The 22,466-nt window shown below is 48.4% G+C and overlaps 1 protein-coding gene across 1 annotated transcript in view; it reads left to right on the forward strand.

Moving 5' to 3' along the window:
- Positions 1-20,706, forward strand: part of ALDH9A1 (aldehyde dehydrogenase 9 family member A1) — a 31,337-nt gene extending 10,631 nt beyond the window's left edge. The window contains exons 3-11 of the mRNA XM_051858419.3: positions 3,029-3,158; positions 3,809-3,943; positions 7,892-8,088; positions 8,730-8,870; positions 13,904-14,092; positions 14,326-14,413; positions 17,134-17,275; positions 18,357-18,469; positions 19,968-20,706. Coding sequence (XP_051714379.1) covers positions 3,029-3,158; positions 3,809-3,943; positions 7,892-8,088; positions 8,730-8,870; positions 13,904-14,092; positions 14,326-14,413; positions 17,134-17,275; positions 18,357-18,469; positions 19,968-20,062 — 1,230 coding nt within the window. The 3' untranslated portion in view covers positions 20,063-20,706. The remainder of the gene's footprint in view (positions 1-3,028; positions 3,159-3,808; positions 3,944-7,891; positions 8,089-8,729; positions 8,871-13,903; positions 14,093-14,325; positions 14,414-17,133; positions 17,276-18,356; positions 18,470-19,967) is intronic.
- The last annotated feature ends 1,760 nt before the right edge of the window (positions 20,707-22,466 follow it).

Raw genomic sequence — 22,466 nt, forward strand, 5'->3', positions numbered from 1 at the left:
GTGAGAGGGAGAGAAGAAGAGAGAGAGTTCTTCACTGTTGATGAACAGTGCCTTGAAGACCCATAGGTGTCAAAGGATCACTCAGCACATGCCGCATGTTCTCTCCCAAACATGTTTTCTCATTTCTCACAATATGGAAAGCTTCTGAGTCTTTGAGTTATATTTTTGTTGCAGTGGAGGATGGCCCAAGTCCTTGGGCCCTGCACCCCATGGGAGACCAGGATAAGTACCTGGCTCCTGCCATCGGATCAGTGGCGGCCATTGGGAGGTGAACCGATGGCAAAAAGGAAGACTTTTCTCTCTGTCTCTCTCTCTCACTGTCCACTCTCTGTCAGGAAAAAAAAAATTCCATATTTATAATTTCCTTCTTTTCTCACTTTACTATAACCGTTTGATATAAGCCAAACTAGAACTTAACGTTTTGATCAGAAAGCTCTTACCTCAAACATCCTATTCACCGCCACAGGTCAACCTTCTACAAAAAGAGATTGATCTTCCACATGCTGGTTCCCTCCCCAGATGGCCAAAACAGCCAGGACTGGCCCAGGCCAAAGCCAGGAGCCAGGAGCTCCAATCAGATCTCTGATGTGGATGGCAGGGGCCCAAGCATTTGGGCCAGCTTCCGCTGTTCCTAGGTGCAATAGCACAGAGCTGGATTGGAAATGGAGCAGCCAGGACTCAAACTGGAGCACACTTGGGATGCCGGCATCGCAGGTGACGGTGCACCAACACTGAACTTTTTGAAGATCCCCTCATACAGATGATTCTTACAAGAGAGGTAACACTCAGATGCTTTGCAGTGTTTGCCTTAACACACACACTCTCACCAAAACTCGATGCAGTCCTCCTACTCAGAGACATCCAGGAGTCACATTTTGGTATACATTCTTCTGAATTTTCTAACTTCCTGTAATAAGCAACTAGTACTTTTGATTTTTAAAGCGATAAAAAATTTTTTTGTCCTTTTTGAAGAAGAAGAGGAAGAAGACAACTATGCATCTGTAAAATCAATCTGAGCCTAAAAACAATCTAGGGCCAGCACTGTGGTGTTACGGTTAAACCACTGCCTTCAGTGTCTGCATTCCACATGGGTGCTGGTTCAAGTCCCTGCTCCTCCACATCTGATCCAGCTCTCTGCTGATGCACCTGGGTAAGCAGCAGAAGATGGCTCAAGTCCTTGGGCCCCTGCACCCACATGGAAGAACCAGAGGAAGCTTCTGGCTCCTTGGTTTGGCCTGGCCCAGGCCTGGCTGTTGAGGCCATTTGGGGAGTGAACCAAGGAATGGAAGATCTCTATCTCTCTATTTGTCCCCCTCTCTCTTTGTAATTCTACCTTGCAAATAAACAAAATAAATATTGAAGGAAGGAAGGAGGGAGGGAGGGAGGGAGGGAGGGAGGAAGGAAGGGAAGGGAGGAAGGAAAGAAACAGAGAAACAAGGAAACAGTCTGGGGGCCAGCGCTGTGGCGCAGTGGGTTAAAGCCCTGGCCTGCAGTGCCAGCATTCCATATGGGCCAGAACTAGAAACCGTGTTTGAAGAGAGCATTGATGAGTGTTGTGCATCAGAAAGTATTAGGAAAGAGTATTCTGTGTTTCTTTGGGAAAATTAAAGTGATGTGATAATTTTGTACATGCCGATTGTGTCTTAGACTGTTGTGTAGAATTTCCTAAAGAACTGTTCTCTCTTACCATATATGCACAAACAGAATGTACATATTTATACACATGTGCTTATAACAGTCATTTCTCAAAACATTCTTTCAAGATCTAACTGATCTTGAAATGAGGCTGTGTTCTCAAATTGGTTAATTTACTTGAAAGGAAATCTAGGTTGTTTAGTAGTAGGTTTTTATCTCTCTTTCAAATGTAAAGTGAGTATTTCTTTTCATTTAAAGTGAAAGATGTTTATATTTTATATATCTATATATATGTATATAGATATATACATTTTAGTTTTTAAAGATTTATTTGAGGGGCCAACGCTGTGGTGTAGCGGGTAAAAGCCGCTGTCTACAGTGCCAGCATCCCATACAGGCGCCAGTTCGAGTCCCTGCTGCTCAACTTCTGATCCAGTTCTCTGTTATGGCCTGGGAAAGCAGTACAAGATGGCCCAGGTCCTTGGACTCCTGCACCCATGTGGGAGACCTGGAAGAAGCTCCTGGCTCCTGGCTTCGGATTGGCCCAGCTTTGGCCGTTGTGGCCATTTGGGGAATGAACCAGCAGATGGAAGACCTCTCTTTCTCTCTCTGCTTCTGCCTCTGCCTCTCTCTGCCTTTCAGATAAATAAATAAATCTTTTTTAGAAAAGATTTATTTGAAAGGCAGAGTTAGAGAGAGATCTTCCATCCCACTGGTTCACTCTCCAGATGGTCTCAACAGCCAAAGCTGAGCCAGGTGGAAGTTGGGAGCCAGGAGCTTCTTCCCAGTCTCCCACATGGGGTGCAGGATCCAAGGACTTAGGCCATCTTCTGCTGCTTTACTGGGTGTATTAGCAAGGTGTTGGATCAGAAGTGGAGCAGCCAGATTCAAACTGGTTGCTCATATGGGTTGCTGGCATTGCAGGCGGCAGCTTAACCCGTATGGCATAATGCCATACTCAAGCTGTTTTTATTTTTAAAAATTAAGTAATGCATTTTGGTTGATCATTGCATCCATCAAGACATTGTAATATGTCTCTTTTTAAATTTAATCTTATTTATTTGAAAGACAGAGTTAACACAGAGAAGTAGAGACAGAGAGGGAAGACTTACATCTGCTGGTTCACTCCCCAGATGGCTGCAACGGCCGAAGCTGAGTCGATCTGAAGCCAGGAGCTTCTTCCAGGTCTCCTACAGGGAGCCCAAGGACTTGGGCCATCAAGTTACTGCTTTCCCAGGCCATAGCAGAGAGCTGGATTGGAAGAGGATCAGTGGGGGTCTAGAACCAGTGCCCATATGGGATGCTGGCACTTCAGGCCAGGGCTTTAACCCACTGTGCCACAGCGTCGGCCCCTGTAATATGTCTAAATGTAGTCTCCTGTTTTATCCAAAAGGAAAGAAAGGATGAAATTGCCACCGTGGAGACCATCAACAACGGAAAGTCCATCTTTGAGGCCCGCTGGGACATAGACACCTCCTGGCAGTGCTTGGAATACTATGCAGGCTTGGCTGCATCCATGGCTGGTAAGTCTTCTCCCAGGCCTCTGAGATCACGTGCAGGAGACAGAGAGCAGGGCCAGGTGGTGAAGGGCAGCGTTCTGAGAATTAAGACAGGCCGGGGCTAAAGTCCCGTGTTCATCACTTTCTACGTCAGTGACCCAGGGACTGCTTTCTCTTTTCTTATCTCAGCTGCACATGGGAACCCCGGCCTTCCTGGGTGGTTGTAAGGATTAAATGAGGTATTGCATGTGGAGCATTCAGAGCGGGACCTGAGTGTTAGACCAAGTTGCTGAGAAACCCCAGGAGTGAGCATGTCCTATTTACTAATCTTAACAGATGGTTCTTTGACAGTTTATGCAGTAGAGAGCTGGTAGGGCCCCGCAGGGCCGAGGTGTTGGTGCCCCGGAGTCTCCCCTTTGTTTTCAGTTCATCCCATCTGAGGGGTTGAGTAGAGGCGCAGTGATTCTTGTGGGAGGTGGCTTGGGCTGGATGGTCGCATGCTTGAAGGGTAGGTAGGTTTCTCTGGATGGAGATGGGGTGACCCCAGTGTTTTGGGAGCAGTGGTGGGGTTGGTTGGCCTGAAGTTCCAGTCAGAGTGGTGTACTTGTGGGATGTCCGTGGACTCTGGGGGCCCCAGACCTGCATGCTTCCTCACTTCTCTGTTTTTCCCTTAGGGGAACATATCCAGCTCCCGGGTGGATCCTTCGGTTATACCAGGAGAGAACCCCTTGGGGTGTGTGTGGGAATAGGAGCGTGGAACTACCCCTTTCAGATCGCCTGTTGGAAGTCTGCTCCTGCCTTAGCTTGTGGTAAGAGCAAGTTCTTTCTTCACTGTGAGCCATCAGCTCTGCCCCTCACCTCTCAATAACACACATTGGAGCTGGGGTGGGGGGTGGGGGGTAGTTCCATTCCCACCCTGCCTCGACCCTCACGGAGCTTGCAGTTCAGGTCCAGTATTTCCATCTTCTATTTATCTAATTTATTTTTGTGTATGAGAAGGGAGACAGTTAATTTTAAACTGAACTAGATTTGTGCTACTTGTCAGCTCTTTTACTTTCTGGACGAGAGTTTCCTCTGTAGGAGCTGCCACTTAGGAGTGTGACTTGAGTTCAGAAGCTGACGACGAGTTCCCGCTTTCTTGGTGTCTCGGGAGAAATGGTGGATGAAGGCTTCTGCTGGGGGAACATTGGCTGATTGACTTCAGAAGTTCCTTACACAGCAGCTGTGGGAGAAGGCATTGCATCTTGGGAAAGACTGTAGTGTTAGAAAGGCAGTGCCCTTAGGACACGCTGTGGAAATGCAGCTTTTGTCCAGTTACCAATGGCCTGTGGATGTTGTAGTGCATTCCTGTTTGAAAGACACCTGGGGCCGGCGCCGTGGCTCAATAGGCTAATCCTCCACCTTGCGGCGCCGGCACACCGGGTTCTAGTCCCGGTTGGGGCGCCGGATTCTGTCCCGGTTGCCCCTCTTCCAGGACAGCTCTCTGCTATGGCCAGGGAGTGCAGTGGAGGATGGCCCAGGTGCTTGGGCCCTGCACCCCATGGGAGACCAGGAAAAGCACCTGGATCCTGGCTCCTGCCATCGGATCAGCGCGGTGCGCCGGCTGCAGCGGCGGCCATTGGAGGGTGAACCAACGGCAAAGGAAGACCTTTCTCTCTCTGTCTCTCTCTCACTGTCCACTCTGCCTGTCAAAAATTAAAAAAAAAAAAAAAAAAAAAAAGAAAGACACCTGGGATAGAGGAGGAATCTTGCCTGGTTTAAGTCACTGACTGTGGAGACTCTGATCACATGAACCTTTCTGGTCTTCAGTTTCAGCGTTTATTTATTTATTTATTTTGGACAGGCAGAGTTAGAGAGAGAGAGAGACAGAAAGGTCTTCCTTTTCTGTTGGTTCCCCGCCCCCCCCCCCCCCCCCGCCATGGCCGCTACGGCCAGTGTCACTGCAGCCAGCACGCTGCGCCAATCCGAACCCAGAAGCCAGAAGCCAGAAGCCAGGTGCTTCCTCCTGGTGTCCAATGCGGGTGCAGGGCCCAAGGTCCTGGGCCATCCTCCACTGCCTTCCCGGGCCACAGCAGAGAGCTGGACTGGAAAAGGAGCAACCAGGACAGAATCTGACGACCCAACTGGGACTAGAATCCGGGGTGCTGGCGCCGCAGGTGGAGGATTAGCTGAATGAGCCGCAGTGCCGGCCCAGTTTCAGCATTTACGAAGAGACAATCCTGCCGACTTCACTGCTGTTTTATCAGATGAGATAATATGAGGGTGATTCAGAAAGTTCATACAAATGGAATTAAAACAAGTTCATTTTGGTGCAAGAAATTTTTGAAATCCATGCATATGAGAGGTCTTCAAAAAATTCATGAAAAATGTATTTTATGAAAAAAAACTGTGCATGAATTTCAAGATTTTTTTAAAAAATTTACTTCAGAGGTAGTGTTACAGAGAGAGAGAGAGGGAGAAACAGGGAAGAAGATCTTCCTTCCGCTGGTTCACTCCCCAAATGGTTGCAATGGCCAGAGCTAGACCAAACTAAAGCCAGGAGACAGGAACCTCCTCCAAGTCTCCCATGCGGGTGCGGGGGCCCAAGTAGTTGGGCTATCTTCTACTGCTTTCCCAGGCCACAGGCAGAGAGCTGATTTGGAAGAGGAACAACTGGGACATGAGCTGGTACCCAAATGGGATGCTGGCACCTCAGGTGCAGGTCCAGCCTACTACGCCATAGTGCCAGCCCCTTCAAGTTATTTTTGTACCAAAATAAACTTACTGTTCTTAAAAAATATTTGCTCATTTTTTCTTTAAGATTTTTATTTATTCATTTGAGAGGTAGAGTTACACACACAGAGAAAGAGACAGAGAGAAAGGTCATCCATTCTCTGTTCGCTCCCCAGAAGGCTACAATGGCCAGAGCTGGGCTGATCTGAAGCCAGGAACCAGAAGCTTCCTCTAGGTCTCCATGCAGGTGCAGGGTCCAAGCACTTGGGCCATCTTCTACTGCTTTCCCAGGCCATAGCAGAGAGCTGGATCAGAAGAGGAGCAAATGGGACATGAACCAACACCCCTATGAGTTGCTGACACCACAGGTGGAGGCTTAGCCTACTGTGCCACAGCACTGGCCCCATATTTACTCATTTTTATTTGGAAGGCAGAACAAGAATGAATGATAGGTATAGATAGATAGATAGATAGGTAGATAGATTTTTTTTTATCCGTTGATTCACTCCCTAGATTCCTGCAACAGTCAAAACCAAGAGCCCAGAATTCCATGTGGGTCTCCTACGTAGGTGGCAGGGACTCAAATACTTAAGTCATCACTGGTATTCTCCAGGGTGTGCATCAGCAGGAATCTGGATTGGGAGCAGAGAGGAATTCTCTCACAGGCAATGCAGGCATCCCAAGTGCTGTCTTAGCTGCTGCGCCAGATGCCTGTAAATGTATCTCTCTCTCTCTCTTAAATATTTATTTATTATTTTTAAAAAAGATTTATTTATTTATTTGAAAGTCAGAGTTACACATAGAAGGAGAGGCAGAGAGAGAGAGGTCTTCCATCCACTGGTTCACTCCCCAGATGACCGCAATGGCCGGAGCTATGCCGATCTGAAGCCAGGGGCCAGGAGCTGCTTCTGGGTCTCCCATGCTGGTGCAGGGGTCCAAGGACTTGGGCCATTTTCTACTGCTATCCCAGGCCATAGCAGAGAGCTGGATTGGAAGTGGAGCAGCCGGGACATGAACCGGCACCCATATGGGATGCCAGCAGTGCAGGTGGTGGCTTTACCCATTATGCCACAGCGCCAGCCCCTATTTATTTATTATTTGAAAGGCAGAGTTACAGAGAGGCAGAGGCAGGGATGGGGGGGTCTTCCATCTATTGGTTCACTCCCCAAATGGCTGCATTGGCCAGAGCTGGGCCGATCAGGAGCCAGGAGCTTCTTCTAGGTCTCCCACCCAGGTACAGGAGCCCAAGGACTTGGGCCATCTTCTTACTGCTTTCCCAGGCTATAGCAGAGAGCTGGATCGGAAATGGAGCAGCTGAGATTCAAACAGGTGCCGATATGGGATGCTGGTGCTGCAGGCGGCAGCTTTACCGGCTATGTCACACTGCCGGCCACAATGTATCTTTTAATTCCATTTTCCAAAACCTTTTTGAAGTATCTTATCTGTGAAAAGGTCTAGACATGTGAGTGTATGGTATTGTGGTTTGAGGCAAATTATGATTTAGGGTCTGTTTGCTGAGAGAAATGAAGGTGGGAAGGCCAGGATACATTTAGTTATTGATAACATTTTTGGTCTAGAATTTGATGGGAGAACAAGAGACAACTGGAATTCTTTTTTTTTTTTTTTTTTTAAGGTTTATTTATTTATTTGAAAGCTAGTTACACATTGAAATAGGGAGAGAGATGGGGAGAGAAAGAGAGAGAGAGAAAGAAATCTTTCATCTGCTGGTTACTCCCCAAATGGCTGCAATGCCAGGGCTGGGCCAGGGCCGGGCCAGGCTGAAGCCAGGGGCAGTGTCTCACATGGGTAGCAGGAGTGCAAGTACTAAGTACATCTTCCGCTGCTTTTTTCAAGAACATTAGAAGGGAGCTGGATTGGAAGTGGAGCAGCTGTCACCCATATGGGATGCAGGCGCCACAGGCAGAGGCTTAACCTACTGGGCCAGCGCCGGCCCCTGGAATTGTTCTTGAATCATCCTCTTTACCTATCTTCCAAGGGTCACCAATCCTAAAGTCTTTCCATGTTTGTGTTTTGGGTTTGTGCAGGTAACGCCATGATCTTTAAACCGTCTCCCTTCACCCCTGTGTCTGCATTGCTTCTGGCTGAAATCTATACCGCAGCAGGCGTGCCTCCAGGGCTCTTCAATGTGGTGCAGGGAGGGGCCGCGACAGGCCAGCTTCTGTGTCAGCACCAGGACGTGGCCAAAGTGTCCTTCACTGGCAGTGTGCCCACTGGCTCGAAGGTGAGGAGGGAGCCGGTGTCGGTTAACACTGACAGCAGCCGGGAGGGCCAAGTCAGCCCCACCCAGAATTATCTTGGAAGCTTCTCCTCTGATTTTGCCTCGCTTGTATTGGGAATGGGGCAGCTAAGACCTGAAGCTTCCTGCAAGAGTGGGGAGTGGGTAGGGAGCCCTCAGCGGGTGGTGTGTAGGCTGAGATGGGGAGGAAGCCCTCGTCTCCTCAGTGAGGAGTTGATGTGTTGGAGTGGGCTGGGGCCTGGGCTGCTGCTTGTACTCTTGGGTGACTCAACTTCCTAAGGAAGGGTTCTCGAATTTAGTAAAGATTCAGCCTTTTGACCTTAGCTTGTACTCTGAGCTCTGTCAGCCTCAAGCACTGTAACAGTGTCACAAAAAAGTTTCCAGGGATGCTAGTCCTGTGACTTGACACAGACTTTTAAATGAATGCCCTCTTGGGAAGGTCAAGTGCGGGTCTGCGGGGTCTTTGCAGTCTTCTGGACAGGAATCTTAAGTAGACCACGGGCAAAGTCTGGGTGAGAATAACGTCTCCGGGTCCAGGTGGCCTTATAGGTTCAGGGTCTGGTTGACCTGGCATGCAGCCTAGTTTGTGTTCACTTCATCTGAATGCTTTGTTCTTGTTCTGGAAGATCATGGAGATGTCAGCTAAAGGAATCAAACCCGTGACCTTGGAACTTGGAGGCAAATCTCCACTTATCATCTTCTCAGACTGTGATATGAAGAATGCCGTGAACGGGGCCCTGATGGCCAACTTCCTCACGCAAGGCGAGGTTTGTACCTGTCCCCGGGAAAGCTTCCAGAGGAGGCCCACCCGAAAGCTAATGGCACGCAGCACAGCTTTGTGTTTTGAAACACTTTCAGACTTACAGGAAACTTCTTGCCCAGATAGTACAAAGGATTCTCGTGTGTTCTTGAGCCAGATTCTTTAAGTACTTTTTAAAGATATTTTTATTTGAAAGGCAGAGTGACAGAGAGAAATCTTCGTCCACGGGTTCACTCCCCATATGGCTGCAACAGCCAGGGCTGGGCCATGCCGAAAACCAGGAGCCAGGAACCCCCTCTGGGTTTCCCATGTGGGTGGCAGGAGCCCAAGCACTTGGCCCTCTGCTGCTGCTTTCCCAGGCTCATTAGCAGGGAGCTGAATAGGAAGCAGAGAAACCAAGACTTGAACTAGCACTCCAATCTAGGGTGCAGGTCTTGCAGGCAGCGACTTAACCTACTTTACATAGCACAGTGCTGGCCCCTGCCCTTTTTTCCCATTCAAATTAAAACAGTTGTGCATATTCATGAGGGTACAGTGTGAGAATGTGATGTATGTACGCATGTATAATGATCACATTAGGTGATTAGCATTTGTTTTTTCATCTCCTTTAATTGAGAGTTCTCCAGTTCTTTCAAGAACTTGACACTTTTGAAGAGTACAAGCCATTTATTTTGTGGACTGTCCCTCTTTTGCGTTGTCTGGTGTTTCCTGTTAATTGGAGTCTTAGTTGCATGTTTTAGCAGATGTGATGTGTTAGGTCAGCAGTGATTCAGTGTTGTTCACTTTCTGATCACTATAGAGCTACTGTTTTTTTTCTTTGTGGCTAATAAGTATCTTAGAAGAGATGTTTTGAGACTGTCCTGTTTGTCATCAAATTTCCACCCTTTTATCACCACTGATGATTCTTGCTGAAAAGTTTTATCGTGGTAGTTGCCAGATGGTGATTTTTCCAATTTTGCCATTCCTTTCAGATCTATTAGTTTACCTTCTACTGTTGGAAAAAACTTTTCCTTTTTCTCTCTTTTTTGTTTGCTTATTTATATCAGAATGAACCCATGGATTCTAACTTCACTGTGTGAGTTATAACCCAATGCTATTATTATTTATTTTGAACTCTTTTTTTTGACAGGCAGAGTGGACAGTGAGAGAGAGACAGAGAGAAAGGTCTTTCTTTTGCTGTTGGTTCACCCTCCAATGGCCGCTGCGCTGATCCGATGGCAGGAGCCAGGTGCTTCTTCTGGTCTCCCAAGGGGTGCAGGGCCCAAGCACTTGGGCCATCCTCCACTGCACTCCCTGGCCACAGCAGAGAGCTGGCTTGGAAGAGGGGCAACCGGGACAGAATCCGGCGCCCCGACCGGGACTAGAACCTGGTGTGCCGGCGCCGCAAGGCGGAGGATTAGCCTAGTGAGCCGCGGCACCGGCCCTTATTATTTATTTTGATGCTCAGATAATTGCAGGGTTGAACCTGTGTGCCTCGTGGGATGTCCTCATTGTTGAGTACTTCTCTCTCTCTCTCTCTCTCTCTCTCTCTCTCTCTCTTTTTCTCTCTCTTTTTTTAAGGTTTATTTTATTTATTTGAAAGACAGAGTTACAGAGAGAGAGGTAGAGACAGAGAGAGAGGTCCTTCATCCGCTGGTTCACTCCCCAGATGGCCACAACGGCCAGAGCTGCACCAATCCGAAGCCAGGAGCCAGGAGCTTCTTCCGGGTCTCCCCCGCGGGTGCAGGGGCCCAAGGACTTGGGCCATATTCTGCTATCCCAGGCCATAGCAGGGAACTGGATCAGAAGAGGAGCAGCCAGGACTAGAACCAGCACCCACATGGGATGCCAGCGCTTCAGGCCAGGGCGTTAACCCGCTGTGCCATAGCGCCAGCCTCTCTCTCTCTCTCTCTCTCTTTTTTTTTTTTTTTAAGATTTATTTATTTTAAAGAGTTACACAGAGAGAGAAGGAGAGGCAGAGAAAGAGACATCTTCCATCCGCTGGTTCACTCCTCAACTGGCTGCAATAGCTAGAGCTTTGCTGATCTGAAGCCAGGAGCCAGGAGCCTCCTCCAGGTTTCCCATGTGGGTGCAGGGACCCAAGGACCTGGGCCATCCTCCACTGCTTTCCCAGGCCAGAGCAGAGAACTGGATTGGAAGTGGAGCAGGCAGGACTTGAACCAGTGCCCATATGAGTACTTTTCCCAGGTCGTTAGCAGCAAGCTGGATTGGAAGTGGAGCAGCTGGAACATGGACCAGTGCCCAAATGGGATGCTGGTGTTGCAGGCAGCAGCTTTACCCACTGTGCTACAGTGCCAGCCCCCTAAAGATTTATTTTATTTGAAACTGGACCATGGGGCTGGCACTGCGGTGCAGTGGGTTAAACTGCTGCCTGCAGTGCAGGCATCCCATGTGGGTGCTGGTTTGAGTTCCAGCTGCTCCACTTCCAATCCAGCTCCTTGCTAATGCACCTGGGAAAGCAGCAAAAGAAAGCCCAAGTCTCTGGGCCCCTGCGCCCACATGGGAGACCCTGACTTCTGACTTCAGCCTAGCTCAGCCACTGCCAATGCGGCCATTTGGAGAGTGAACCAGCAGATGGAAGATTTCTCTATCTCTGTCTCTCCCTCTTTCTACAACTCTCAACTTTCAAATAAATACATCAATAGAAAAGAAAAGAAATTGGGCCAGGCTGAAGCCAGGAGCTCATAACTCCATCTGCATCTGCCACAGGGGTGGCAGGAACCCAAGTACTTGGGCCATTATCTCATGCCGCTCAGGTGCATTAGCAGGAAGCAGGTGTGGTCAGGACTTGAACCAGGCACTCCAGCGTGGGATGTGGGTATCCCAAGCAATGGCTCAGCCTGTTGTACCATAACAACTGCTTCTGGAGTTTTATGCCTTATTTACATAAAGTACATTTCACACTTTTGGTGTATGGTGCTGTGAGACTTGATTTTCTCTGAGTATTTAAGAGTTCTTTTATCCAAAATAAACATTACAAATATTTTCTTCCAGTTTTTTGACTCTCTTGGCCTTGTTTAGGGTATTTACCATGCAAAATATTTTTATTTGGGGGCAGACATTTGGTGCCCCAGTTAAGATACTCCTTAGGATACTCACATCCTATACCTGGTTTGAGTCTCAACTCTGCTTCTGATTCCAGCTTCCTGCCAACGTGCACTCAGGGAGGCAGCAGGTGCTGGTTTAAGTGCTTGGTTTCTACTACTCCTGGAAACCTGGATTGAGTTCTGGGCTCCTGGCTTTGGCCTAGTTGAGCCCTGGCTGTTGCTAGCATTTGGGAAGTGCACAAGGGCATGAAAGAACTTTGTCTCTATCTCTCTGTCTTTCAGATAAAATGAAAAAAAAATTACTTAGTCAAAATCTGTCAATTTATTCCTTTCACTGCATCTGGATTTTGAGTAATATAAAACGTTTTCCTAAACATCAGTTATAGAGGAATTACTTGTATCTTCTCCTAGTTGGTGTATTTGTTCATTTCCACATGGCTAACAAGTTGTTCTTACACTGTTTATTTAGTTGATCTTTGTCCCGGTGGTTTGAGATTTCACCTTTGTCCTAAGCCAGATTTCCATGAGTTACCTGGACCTATTTTTGGAGTTTGTTTTCTATTCTATTGTTCTTACTGCATTTTGTTAGTATGTATGTTCATGTTGATGGAAGAGTCAAACAGTGATTATTTGTGATTTTAGAGACAGTCATTGGTTACAGAATCTATGTTCATTTCAGAGCTGGCATTGTGGCGCAGTGGGTTAAGCTTCTGCTTATGACACCAGCATCCCATATGGATGCCAGTTTGGGTCCCAGCTGCTCTACTTCTGATCGAGCTCCCTGCTGATGTGCCTGGGAAGGCAGCAGAAGATGACCAAGTACTTGGACCCCTGCTTCCAATGTGGGAAGTCCAGCGAGTTCCAGGCTCCTGGCTTCGGCCTGGCCCACAGTGACAGAGAATGGGAGAAGACAGAGATCTCCCATCCCATCCACTGGTTCATTCCCCAGATGGCTGCAACAGCCAAAGCTGAGCCAGGCTGGAGCCAGAAGACTGGAACTCCGTCTGGGTTTCCCACATTGGCAGCAGGGGTCTAACTGCTTAGGCTGTCTTCTGCTACTTTTCCCAGGGCATTGGCAGGGAGCTGGATCAGAAGTAAAGCAGCCAGGACATGAAGTGGAGTATATATGAGATGCCAGTGTTGCAGGTGGCAGCTGTACAAGCTACACCACAACACTAGTTCCAGGTGTGTGTGTGTGTGTGTTTTTTTTTTTTTTTTAATATGAATGTTCATTTCCTCGGGAGAATCTAAATAGTGATTATTTGTGATTTTAGAGACAAACTGAAACGCTCAGTTTCTGAAATCAAGTTAAGACTGATGCTCTTGATCTTTTTGTACTGTAAAGTCCCCTCCACTGCTAACGTGCACAGCTGGCACGAGGGACTGGAAGAAGTCCTGGGCCACAGGGTGCAGTACTGGCCTCAAGAAAATTAAAGCAAAGTAATGAACTTTCATCTTCTTGTACAGGTTGTGCTTGTGATATAGTGTGTCCAGTTACATGTCTGATCCTTCCTGTTCAGTATGGGGACGGTTTTTAGCAATGGAAATATGTGTTTAAAAAGGTGTTATTCAGGGGCTGGCGCTGTGGCGTAGAGGGTAAAGCCGCCGCCTGCAGCACTGGCATCCCGTCCATACGGCACCAGTTCTAGTTCTGATTGCTCTACTTCTGATCTAGCTCCTTACTAGTGTGCCTGGGAAAACATTGGAGGAAGGCCCAGGTCTTTGGGGCCCTGCATCCACGTGGGAGACCTAGAAGAAGCTCCTGGCTCCTGGCTTCAGATCAGCCCAGCTCCAGCCATTGTGACCTTTTGAGGGTGAATGAGCAGATGGAAGATTTCTGTATCTCTCCTTCTGTCTCTGTGACTCTGCCTTTCAAATAAATAAATAAATCTTAAAGAAAAAAAAAAGTGCTGTTCCTAAGTTTAAAGGTACTGGATTATTTTCCTTTTTTCTCTTTATACACGTATAAATTGGTATTGTGTCTGTCCTTTAGGTTTGCTGTAATGGCACAAGAGTATTTGTACAAAAGGAAATTCTTGACAAATTTACGGAAGAAGTGGTGAAAAAGACCCAGAAGATAAAAATCGGTGACCCCCTTCTGGAAGATACGCGGATGGGGCCTCTCATCAACCGACCACACCTGGAACGAGTCCTTGGGTTCATTAAAGTGGCAAAGGAGCAGGTGAGAAGTGGAGGTGAGGCGGGGGGCTGCAGAGAGGGTCACATTCTCCTAAGTTACCCGCTGTGTGCCCTTTCCACATATGACTGTCCATCTGGCTACTAGAATCTTGAACATGGTTCTGCTTCCAGCTTCCAGTAGGGCAAATATATTTGTGCAGGATATACTGAGTGATTCAGGAATGTGTGTTATGTTGTCTGATACAAAACATGCCTTTTTTTTTTTTTTTTTGGCAGGGTGCTAAAGTGCTTTGTGGTGGAGATCTGTATGTACCTGAAGACCCCAAATTAAAGGATGGCTATTACATGAGACCTTGTGTATTAAGTATGTCTCCTTGTTTATTTTTAAATGGTTTGATTATATATTGAGTAGTTAGAAATTAATATTTATAAAATAATATAAGAGTACTTCAGAAACTTCATGGAGAATGGAATTAAAAGATGTTTGTTTTGGAGCAAAAAATTTGGAAACCCAAGCATTGTTTTTCTGCAATCTACATTTTCCATGAACTTTCTGAAGACCTTGTATATATGGATAAATTACGCATCGCAAACACTGTGTCCCACTGTGCAGGCTTAAGGAGTGCAGGTCCTCACTGTCTGAGGGTTTCAGTGTCCACTCCTGGAGGACAACCATGTGCATTAATGTACCTGGGGCAGAGTCTGTTCCAGATGCAAAGGGCTCAGAAAAAAAATGATTAAAGATCATGTTTGGCGAAAACTAAATAATGGCTGTAATTCCTTGAAAAAATGAAGAATTTTTTTTCTTTATTTTTTTAATTTGCAAGGTAGACAGTGACAGATTTTTTTTTATTTTTTATTCTTTATTTTTTAATTTTTTTTTGACAGGCAGAGTGGACAGTGAGAGAGAGAGACAGAGAGAAAGGTCTTCCTTTACTGTTGGTTCACCCTCCAATGGCTGCTGCTGGCGCACCGCGCTGATCCAAAGGCAGGAGCCAGGTGCTTCTCCTGGTCTCCCATGGGGTGCAGGGCCCAAGGACTTGGGCCATCCTCTGCTGCACTCTGGTGCCACAGCAGAGAGCTAGACTGGAAGAGGGGCAACCAGGACAGAATTCGGTGCCCTGACCGGGACTAGAACCCAGTGTGCCGGCCCTGCAAGGCGGAGGATTAGCCTATTGAGCCGCGGCACTGGCCAATGACAGAGATCTTTGATCTGTTGGCCCACTCCCCACTGCCTGCCTCAAACAGAGCTAGGCCAAGCCAAAGTGAGGAGAGGGGAGTGCCATCTGGCAGACCCATGTTGGGGGCAGTGGCCCAAGGACTTGAATCATTAGTTAATGCCTCTTGGGGTGTGTGCATTAGCAGGAAGCTGGATTAGAATTGGAGGAGCTAGGACTCAAACCAGGCTCTCCAATAAGGGATGCGATGTCCAAGCTGCATTTTTAACTGCTATGTCACACACTTTAAGAGTATTTTTCATTTGAACTGTATAGATCATCAAGATAACAAAACCAGTTTGGGAGATAATATGTTGATTTTTTAAAAAATGATGTCACTTAGTAATTTTTAGCACCTCCCTTCAATTTTTTTATGGAGATTTTTGTAAAAAAATATTTACTTATTTATTTGAAAGGTAGAGTTACAGAGAGGCAGAGGCAGAGAGAGAGAGGTCTTCCATCCACTGGTTCACTCTCCAGATGGCCACAACGGCCAAAGCTGTGCTGATCCAAAGCCAGGAGCTTCTTCCATGTCTCCCATGTGGGTGCAGAGGCCCAAGGACTTGGACCATCTTCTGCTGCTTTCCCAGGCCATAGTAGAGAGCTGGATTGGGAGTGGAGTTGGGACTTGAACTGGCACCCATATGGGATGCCGGCACTGCAGGTGGTGGCTTAATCTGTGATGACACAACACCAACCCCTAATTTATTTTATTTATTTGAAAGGCAGAAATACAGAGAGAGAGAGAGAGAATCGATCTTCCATCTGCTGGTTCATTCCCCAAATGGCTACAACGGCTAGGGCTGGGCCAGGCTGAAGCTGGGAGTTTCTTTCAGGTCTCTCACGTGGTACAGGGGCCCAAAGACTTGGGCCATCCTCCACTGCTTTCCCAGGCCAAAGCAGAGGGCTGGATTGGAAGAGGAGCAGTTGGGACTAGAACCAGCCTCCATATGGGATGCTGGCACTGCAGGCCAGGGCTTAACCCAATATACCACAGTACTGGCTCCTCTTGCTCAAAATGTAAAGCTGTGAACCCAACACCCACAGAGTGGATTATCCTGTTTATATTAGATAAATCTTAATCTATTGAGTGAGTTTCTTATGATGCGTTAAAATGAGTAGATGGCGGAGTTACGGAAAGGCTATGATTCTTTAATACACATTAATAGCCATATGAAATGGATGTTCTAATTGATATTGGCACTGGTGGTATCATACTGAATTTTTTTTTTTAAACTATGCATTTCATCATTTACCGTGCGTTAGAAGATGTTTTCAAATGTTAGGGCTTGGCCAGCACCGCGGCTCACTAGGCTAATCCTCTGCCTGCGGCGTTGGCACCCTGGGTTCTAGTACTGTTTGGGGTGCCGGTTCTGTCCCGGTTGCTCTTCTTCCAGTCCAACTCTCTGCTGTGGCCCAGGAAGGCAGTGGAGGATGGCCCAAGTCCTTGGGCCCTGCACCTGCCTGGGAGACCAGGAGGAAGCACCTGGCTCCTGGCTTCGGATCGGCGCAGCGCGCTAGCTGTGGCAGCCATTTGAGGGGTGAACCAATGGAAGGAAGACCTTTCTCTTTGTCTCTCTCTCCCTCTCACTGTCTTAACTCTGCCTGTCAAAAATAATAATAATATCTTCTGTATATTAAGATAATCGAAAATGAATCTTGATGTGAATGAAAGGGGAGAGGGAGTGGGAAAGGGGAGGGTTGTGGGTGGGAGGGACGGTATGGGGGGGGAAGCCATTGTAACACATGAGTCGTACTTTGGAAATTTATATTCATTAAATAAAAGATAAAAAAAAATAATAATAATAACAAATGTTAGGGCTAACCAGGCCTTCGCTGACATTGGTTTTATTATGAATGTTTGCAGCAAATTGCAGGGATGACATGACCTGTGTGAAAGAAGAGATCTTTGGACCAGTCATGTCCATTTTATCCTTTGACACTGAAGCCGAGGTTGTGGAACGAGCCAACAATACCACTTTCGGACTAGCAGCTGGCGTCTTTACCAGGTACACGGAGAGGGACCCCCGCAGCAACTTTGAAGGCTGTGGGTCTGCTTGGCTGTGGGATTGGTCTTATTCCCATGTGGGCATTTTCCCTCACCGGAGCCACCGGCATTTTCTGTGTGCTTCAGGTTAAGTCAGAAGATGACAGCGATCCTAAAACTGAGCTGTGGCCTTTGTTGATGAAAATCCTGTCCATTTCTATTCACTGACTAAACATTGAAGGCTCTGATCTGTGTAGAGCATTTGGTTAAGTGTCTGTTGAAAATGCATGGGTATGCATAGATTTCAAAATTTTCCATACCAAAACAAGCTGTTGTTTTAGTATTGTTTTTCATGAATTTTTTTGAGAAATTTATTGATTTATTTGAAAAACAGGAAGAGAGAGAGAGAGAGCTTCCATCTGCCAATTTACTCCCCAAATGGCTGCAATAGCCAGGGCTGGGTCAGGCTGAAGCCAGGAGCCAGGAGCTGCTTCTGCATCTCCCACGTGGGTGGCAGGGGCCCCAGCACCTGGGCCATCTTCCACTGCTTTCCCAGGCACAATAGCAGGGAACTAGATTGGAAGTGGAGCAGCCAGGATTGGAACCAGCACCCATGTGGGATGCCGGCATTGCAGGTGGCGGCTGAACCTGCTACACTACAATGCTGCCCAGCTCCATGAACTTTTTAAAGTATCTGTATTTGTTCTCTCAGAAAACTTTCCAGCCCAAAGTCATGTAGGCCTGTTTCCAGGTATTCTGACATTTTGGATCTGTGACCCATTTGAGTTCATTTTGTGGTGGCATAACAAAGGGCCCCACCCTTTGGCGTGTTCATCCCCAGTTTTCCCAGGACCATCTGTGGAAGACTGTCTTCACCAAACCGCCTTGGCGTCCCTGTTCACACTTGCTTTGTAGATGACTTTTGGGTGAAACAACACCTAAATCTGTGTCTCTTGCCTGGATGATGAAGCATGGTGAATCATTTTGAAGAAACAAGAAGTTGGCAAGATTTGGGACCCTTAGAACTGGCAGTCTGACTTTTCCTTTAGTGAAAAACAGTAGCCTAGGACAGTGCAAGTCACCCGCACATCTCGTCTCTGTAGGGACATCCAGCGGGCGCACCGCGTGGTGGCTGAGCTGCAGGCTGGCATGTGCTTCATTAACAACTACAACGTCAGCCCAGTGGAGCTGCCCTTCGGCGGGTACAAGAAGTCAGGTGAGCAGCTGGGAAGCGCGGGCGCCAGCAGGTTTCTAGGCACGCTGTCGGGACCCAGCCCCACACACCAGCGTCCCCCGGACCTGGCGGCAGATCCACATCGCCTGGGGAAATACACGGATTCCTGGGCCTCCCCGGGCCCCCTGCATCTGCCTCTGCGGATGGAAGCTCCTCCAGGGTGGAATCAGGGCAGTGGCCTGTACCAGCCGCTGGGGCAGTTTCAGATTCTGTTTAGCTAAAGTGTCTTTCAGGTAACACAGCATAAAGTTTATCTCGTTTTCTCCGTGATGCCAAATGGATAAAAAAATCTGTTAACATTTAACAACCACTTACAGTCATCATGTACACACGTAGTGACCTGTGGAGATGTTCGCCCTAAGCCACTGCTCACGCGTTTCCATTATTCAGGACTCTGTCTGACACGTGTCACCCAGCACTGCACATGTGCGAGTCTGGTACATCAGGGCTTTGGACTACTGTAGCCCTTGTTCCGAGGCCCTCTCTTTGGAGTTTGTTCCCGTGCTTTCCTTCATGTAGACCGGCAGTGGCCTTGGACTTCGTAGCGGCACTGGTCGAAGAGTCTGAGCCCCAGATGCTTACGGCTGTCACAGTGCTGGCGGGTCAGGAAACCCTGGGGTGTCCTGAGGCAGTGGGCGTTCCTTTGAGTCTTGGCCGGACTTCAGCCTCCTCCTGGCATTCCCTAGTCATACTCCCCGAGTCATCTTAGCCCCTATGGTGTACTCAGAGGAGCTGTACGTGCACACAAATGCAAGTGGGGGCAAAGCACCATTAATGCACAGCTCTCGGTGCAGGGGACAGTAAGTTTAGAACTGCAGCCTAGGCCTCAGTGGGGCCGCCTAGGCCAGCTTTTCCTTTCCTCTGGATCAGACGCGCCTACATGGGATGAGAAAGCGATGAAGACGGGTAGGTCTGTGGAGCAGCCCCTGGCCCAGCATACCCAGCTAGCTGTGTGTATGTCGCTTCTAAATGCTGCCCCTGAGAAATGTGCATTCTGGGGGACCTGAGCCTTGCCTCTGTGAACTGGGGGCCGAGTGCACAAGAAAGGCCATGCCTGAGGTGCTGTCCCCGTCCACTGTGGGTAGTCAGAGTCATGCTTACAGATTCAGTGGAAGAAAGCGTTGACAGACCTGTTGTGGAGAGTTAAGTTTGAAATTAGCACTGAGTTTCAAGAGCGTTAGGTTGATTGAAGTAGAGACTGTTTTAACGCTTAATAAAAATTTGAACATTTTTCAGATTTGAACCTAGAGTAGTAGATACCTGAGGTTCAGATTCCTATTGGTAAGCACAGGACCTGGTGTTTTCCTGTCTCTGGAGACCAGTGCATTGTATTTCCCGTGCCTGGCTCCACAGCTCAGGGGCAGGGGTAGGGCTGCACCCCCAGACTGAATGCTGTGTGGGCCGTGCCTAGCTGCGACAATGCCGTGACTTCACACACCGTGCAGAGGTGGCTCATGCTCATCCCCTCTCTTCCTTGCAGGCTTTGGCAGAGAGAACGGCCGGGTGACAATCGAGTATTACTCACAGCTCAAGACCGTGTGTGTGGAGATGGGCGATGTGGAGTCTACGTTTTGAAAGCCTGCAGTGAAAGCTGCTGACACGACCAGGCTGTGGAATCGGGGGGCTCTGTTCTCTCGTCAGAGGCAGCCTAACTGATGCTGTTTTCAGTCCCGAATCTTGGTCATTGAGGATAAGAGAATGGTTTAGTGTTACTCGACCTCCTTCCATCACCTTCCTAAGTGCCTTGTAGACACCAATCAAGAGTTGTGATTGTCCTCAGAGCAGATCCCTGTGAAATCTAAGTGTCAGCAGATTGTTCCAGAGAACAGGCGAAGGGACAGCCTGTGCTCCCACACGGGCATCTGCTGGCAGTGGTAATTCTCTGGCTGATTGTAAGAACCTTGCTCCTGTGTAGGTCTTGGTAGAATCAGTACTGTGGATTCCTGCTCACTGACATTTTAAAAACCCTGTGCCCTTGTCATTGCTTTGAGAGAGCTGCCAGCTGGGATAGGGAGGGGATTAGATCACAGGCGGGACCGTGGGGTGCAGAGATAAACTTGCCTTGGGAAACACCGTGCTGCCGCAGGGAGAGCTACCCCCTAACCTCTGCTCCTTGAGCCGTGCGTACCCTCCTAACAAGAGTCGCCTTCTGAGTGTACAAACTGTTAGGCGGATGTTGTATAGCGAAATTAACAATAAACGCATTGCTAACCCTTCTAGTTCCGTGTTTTGAAACTAAACACACCTGAACTGCAGTCGAGGGGACAGGGCTGAAGTTAGAAGCAGTGGGTACAAGAAGGCAGCTTTGTTGCTTCAGTGAATTTTTCAGGCTGCCTGTTCTTTCCCCACTGGGCCCTCAGGAGCCATCAGGTGGTTGTGACTGCTCAGACTGACCCAGCAGGGCCCCGCCCCACCCTGCTCTTCCCCCAGGGGAGTGGCTCTGCCTGAGTCGTCAGAGGTAAGGGGTGGAGGCTGCTGCTGGCCTGGATCTAATTTGGTATTATTAATTTGGTGGGCAAGCAAACAGCATAGTTCCAGAGCATGAGAGCGACTGAGCGAGCCTTTCTTGGTGTCGATTTGCACAGAGGACACAGGGGTGACTGAGCAAGGCCAGCAGTTTTCTCGCCCTTCATCTTAGGGGATCCCTCTGCAACTTAAACAGGAAGTGCTGGGAGAAGACGCGTTTCTGATAGTCCCCTCAAGGGAAGGCTGCAGAGGGAAGGAGCCCAGAGGTTAAGCACTCGTTATGTTCTTGCTGCCTCAACTCGTCTTATTTAACACACTGATCCTAAGGAAGGCATTAGTTCTGGTTTTCAGAGGAAGCAGCTGAGAGGTAGACAAGTCTGATCCTAAGCAAGTCAGGAAGTTGAGGAGCAGGTGTGGGCCCCAATCCCCGAGCTTCCTGCTACCTACCCCTTGCTGGTTCCTAGGCCTGCTGTAACCAACCACCACCAACCTTAGCAGCATAAAACCATTACAGATTTATTATATTACACCTCAGGAAGTCCAAAGTCCGGTGCGGATTCATTTGGCCGAGACCAAGGAGTTGGCAGCCACGCTGCATCCAGAGCTCTGGTGGGGAGTCCTTGCCTTTTCACCTGCTGGAGTTACAGCCCCTGTACCCTTTGGCTATGGCACACACTGCTCTCTATTTTTAAGCCCACAGCTTAGCGTCTTCAACCTCTGCTTCCATTGCTTGCTTTCTATTGCTTGCTCTTTAGCCAAAACCTCCTTTTTTGTTTTCTGTAAATATTTCTGTTTTTTTTTTTTTTTTTTTTTTTGATAGGCAGAGTGGACAGTGAGAGAGAGAGACAGAGAGAAAGGTCTTCCCTTGCCGTTGGTTCACCCTCCAATGGCCGCCGCTGCAGCTGGCGCACCGCGCTGATCCGATGGCAGGAGCCAGGATCCAGGTGCTTTTTCCTGGTCTCCCATGGGGTGCAGGGCCCAAGCACCTGGGCCATCCTCCACTGCACTCCCTGGCCATAGCAGAGAGCTGGCCTGGAAGAGGGGCAACCGGGACAGAATCCGGCGCCCCGACCGGGACTAGAACCCGGTGTGCCGGCGCCGCAAGGTGGAGGATTAGCCTATTGAGCCACGGCGCCGGCCATAAATATTTCTGTTATTTGAAAGGCAGAGTGACAGAAAAAGAGAGACAAGTTTTCCATCTTCTGGTTCACTCCATGGCTGTGGCTGGACCAGGCCAAAGCCAGGAGCCTGAGACTCCACCCAGGTCTCCCGCGTGAGTTGCAGGGGCCCAGGCACCCGGGCCATCATCCACTGCCTTTTTAAGCACATTAGCAAGCAGCTGGTCGGAAGCAGAGCAGCCGAGACTCAAACTGGTGTTCTGATATGGGATGGCCAGTGTTCCAACTGGTGGCTTAGCCTGCTGTGCTACAATGCCAGTCACCAGACCTCCCATTTTGGAAGAATTATTTGTTTGTTTATGAGAGGGAGAGAGAAGGTGAGCCCTTCTCCCATC

Source organism: Oryctolagus cuniculus, chromosome 7, assembly GCF_051225735.1.
Source record: "Oryctolagus cuniculus isolate XC-2025 breed Fujian yellow rabbit chromosome 7, ASM5122573v1, whole genome shotgun sequence".
NCBI classification, from domain to species: domain Eukaryota; kingdom Metazoa; phylum Chordata; class Mammalia; order Lagomorpha; family Leporidae; genus Oryctolagus; species Oryctolagus cuniculus.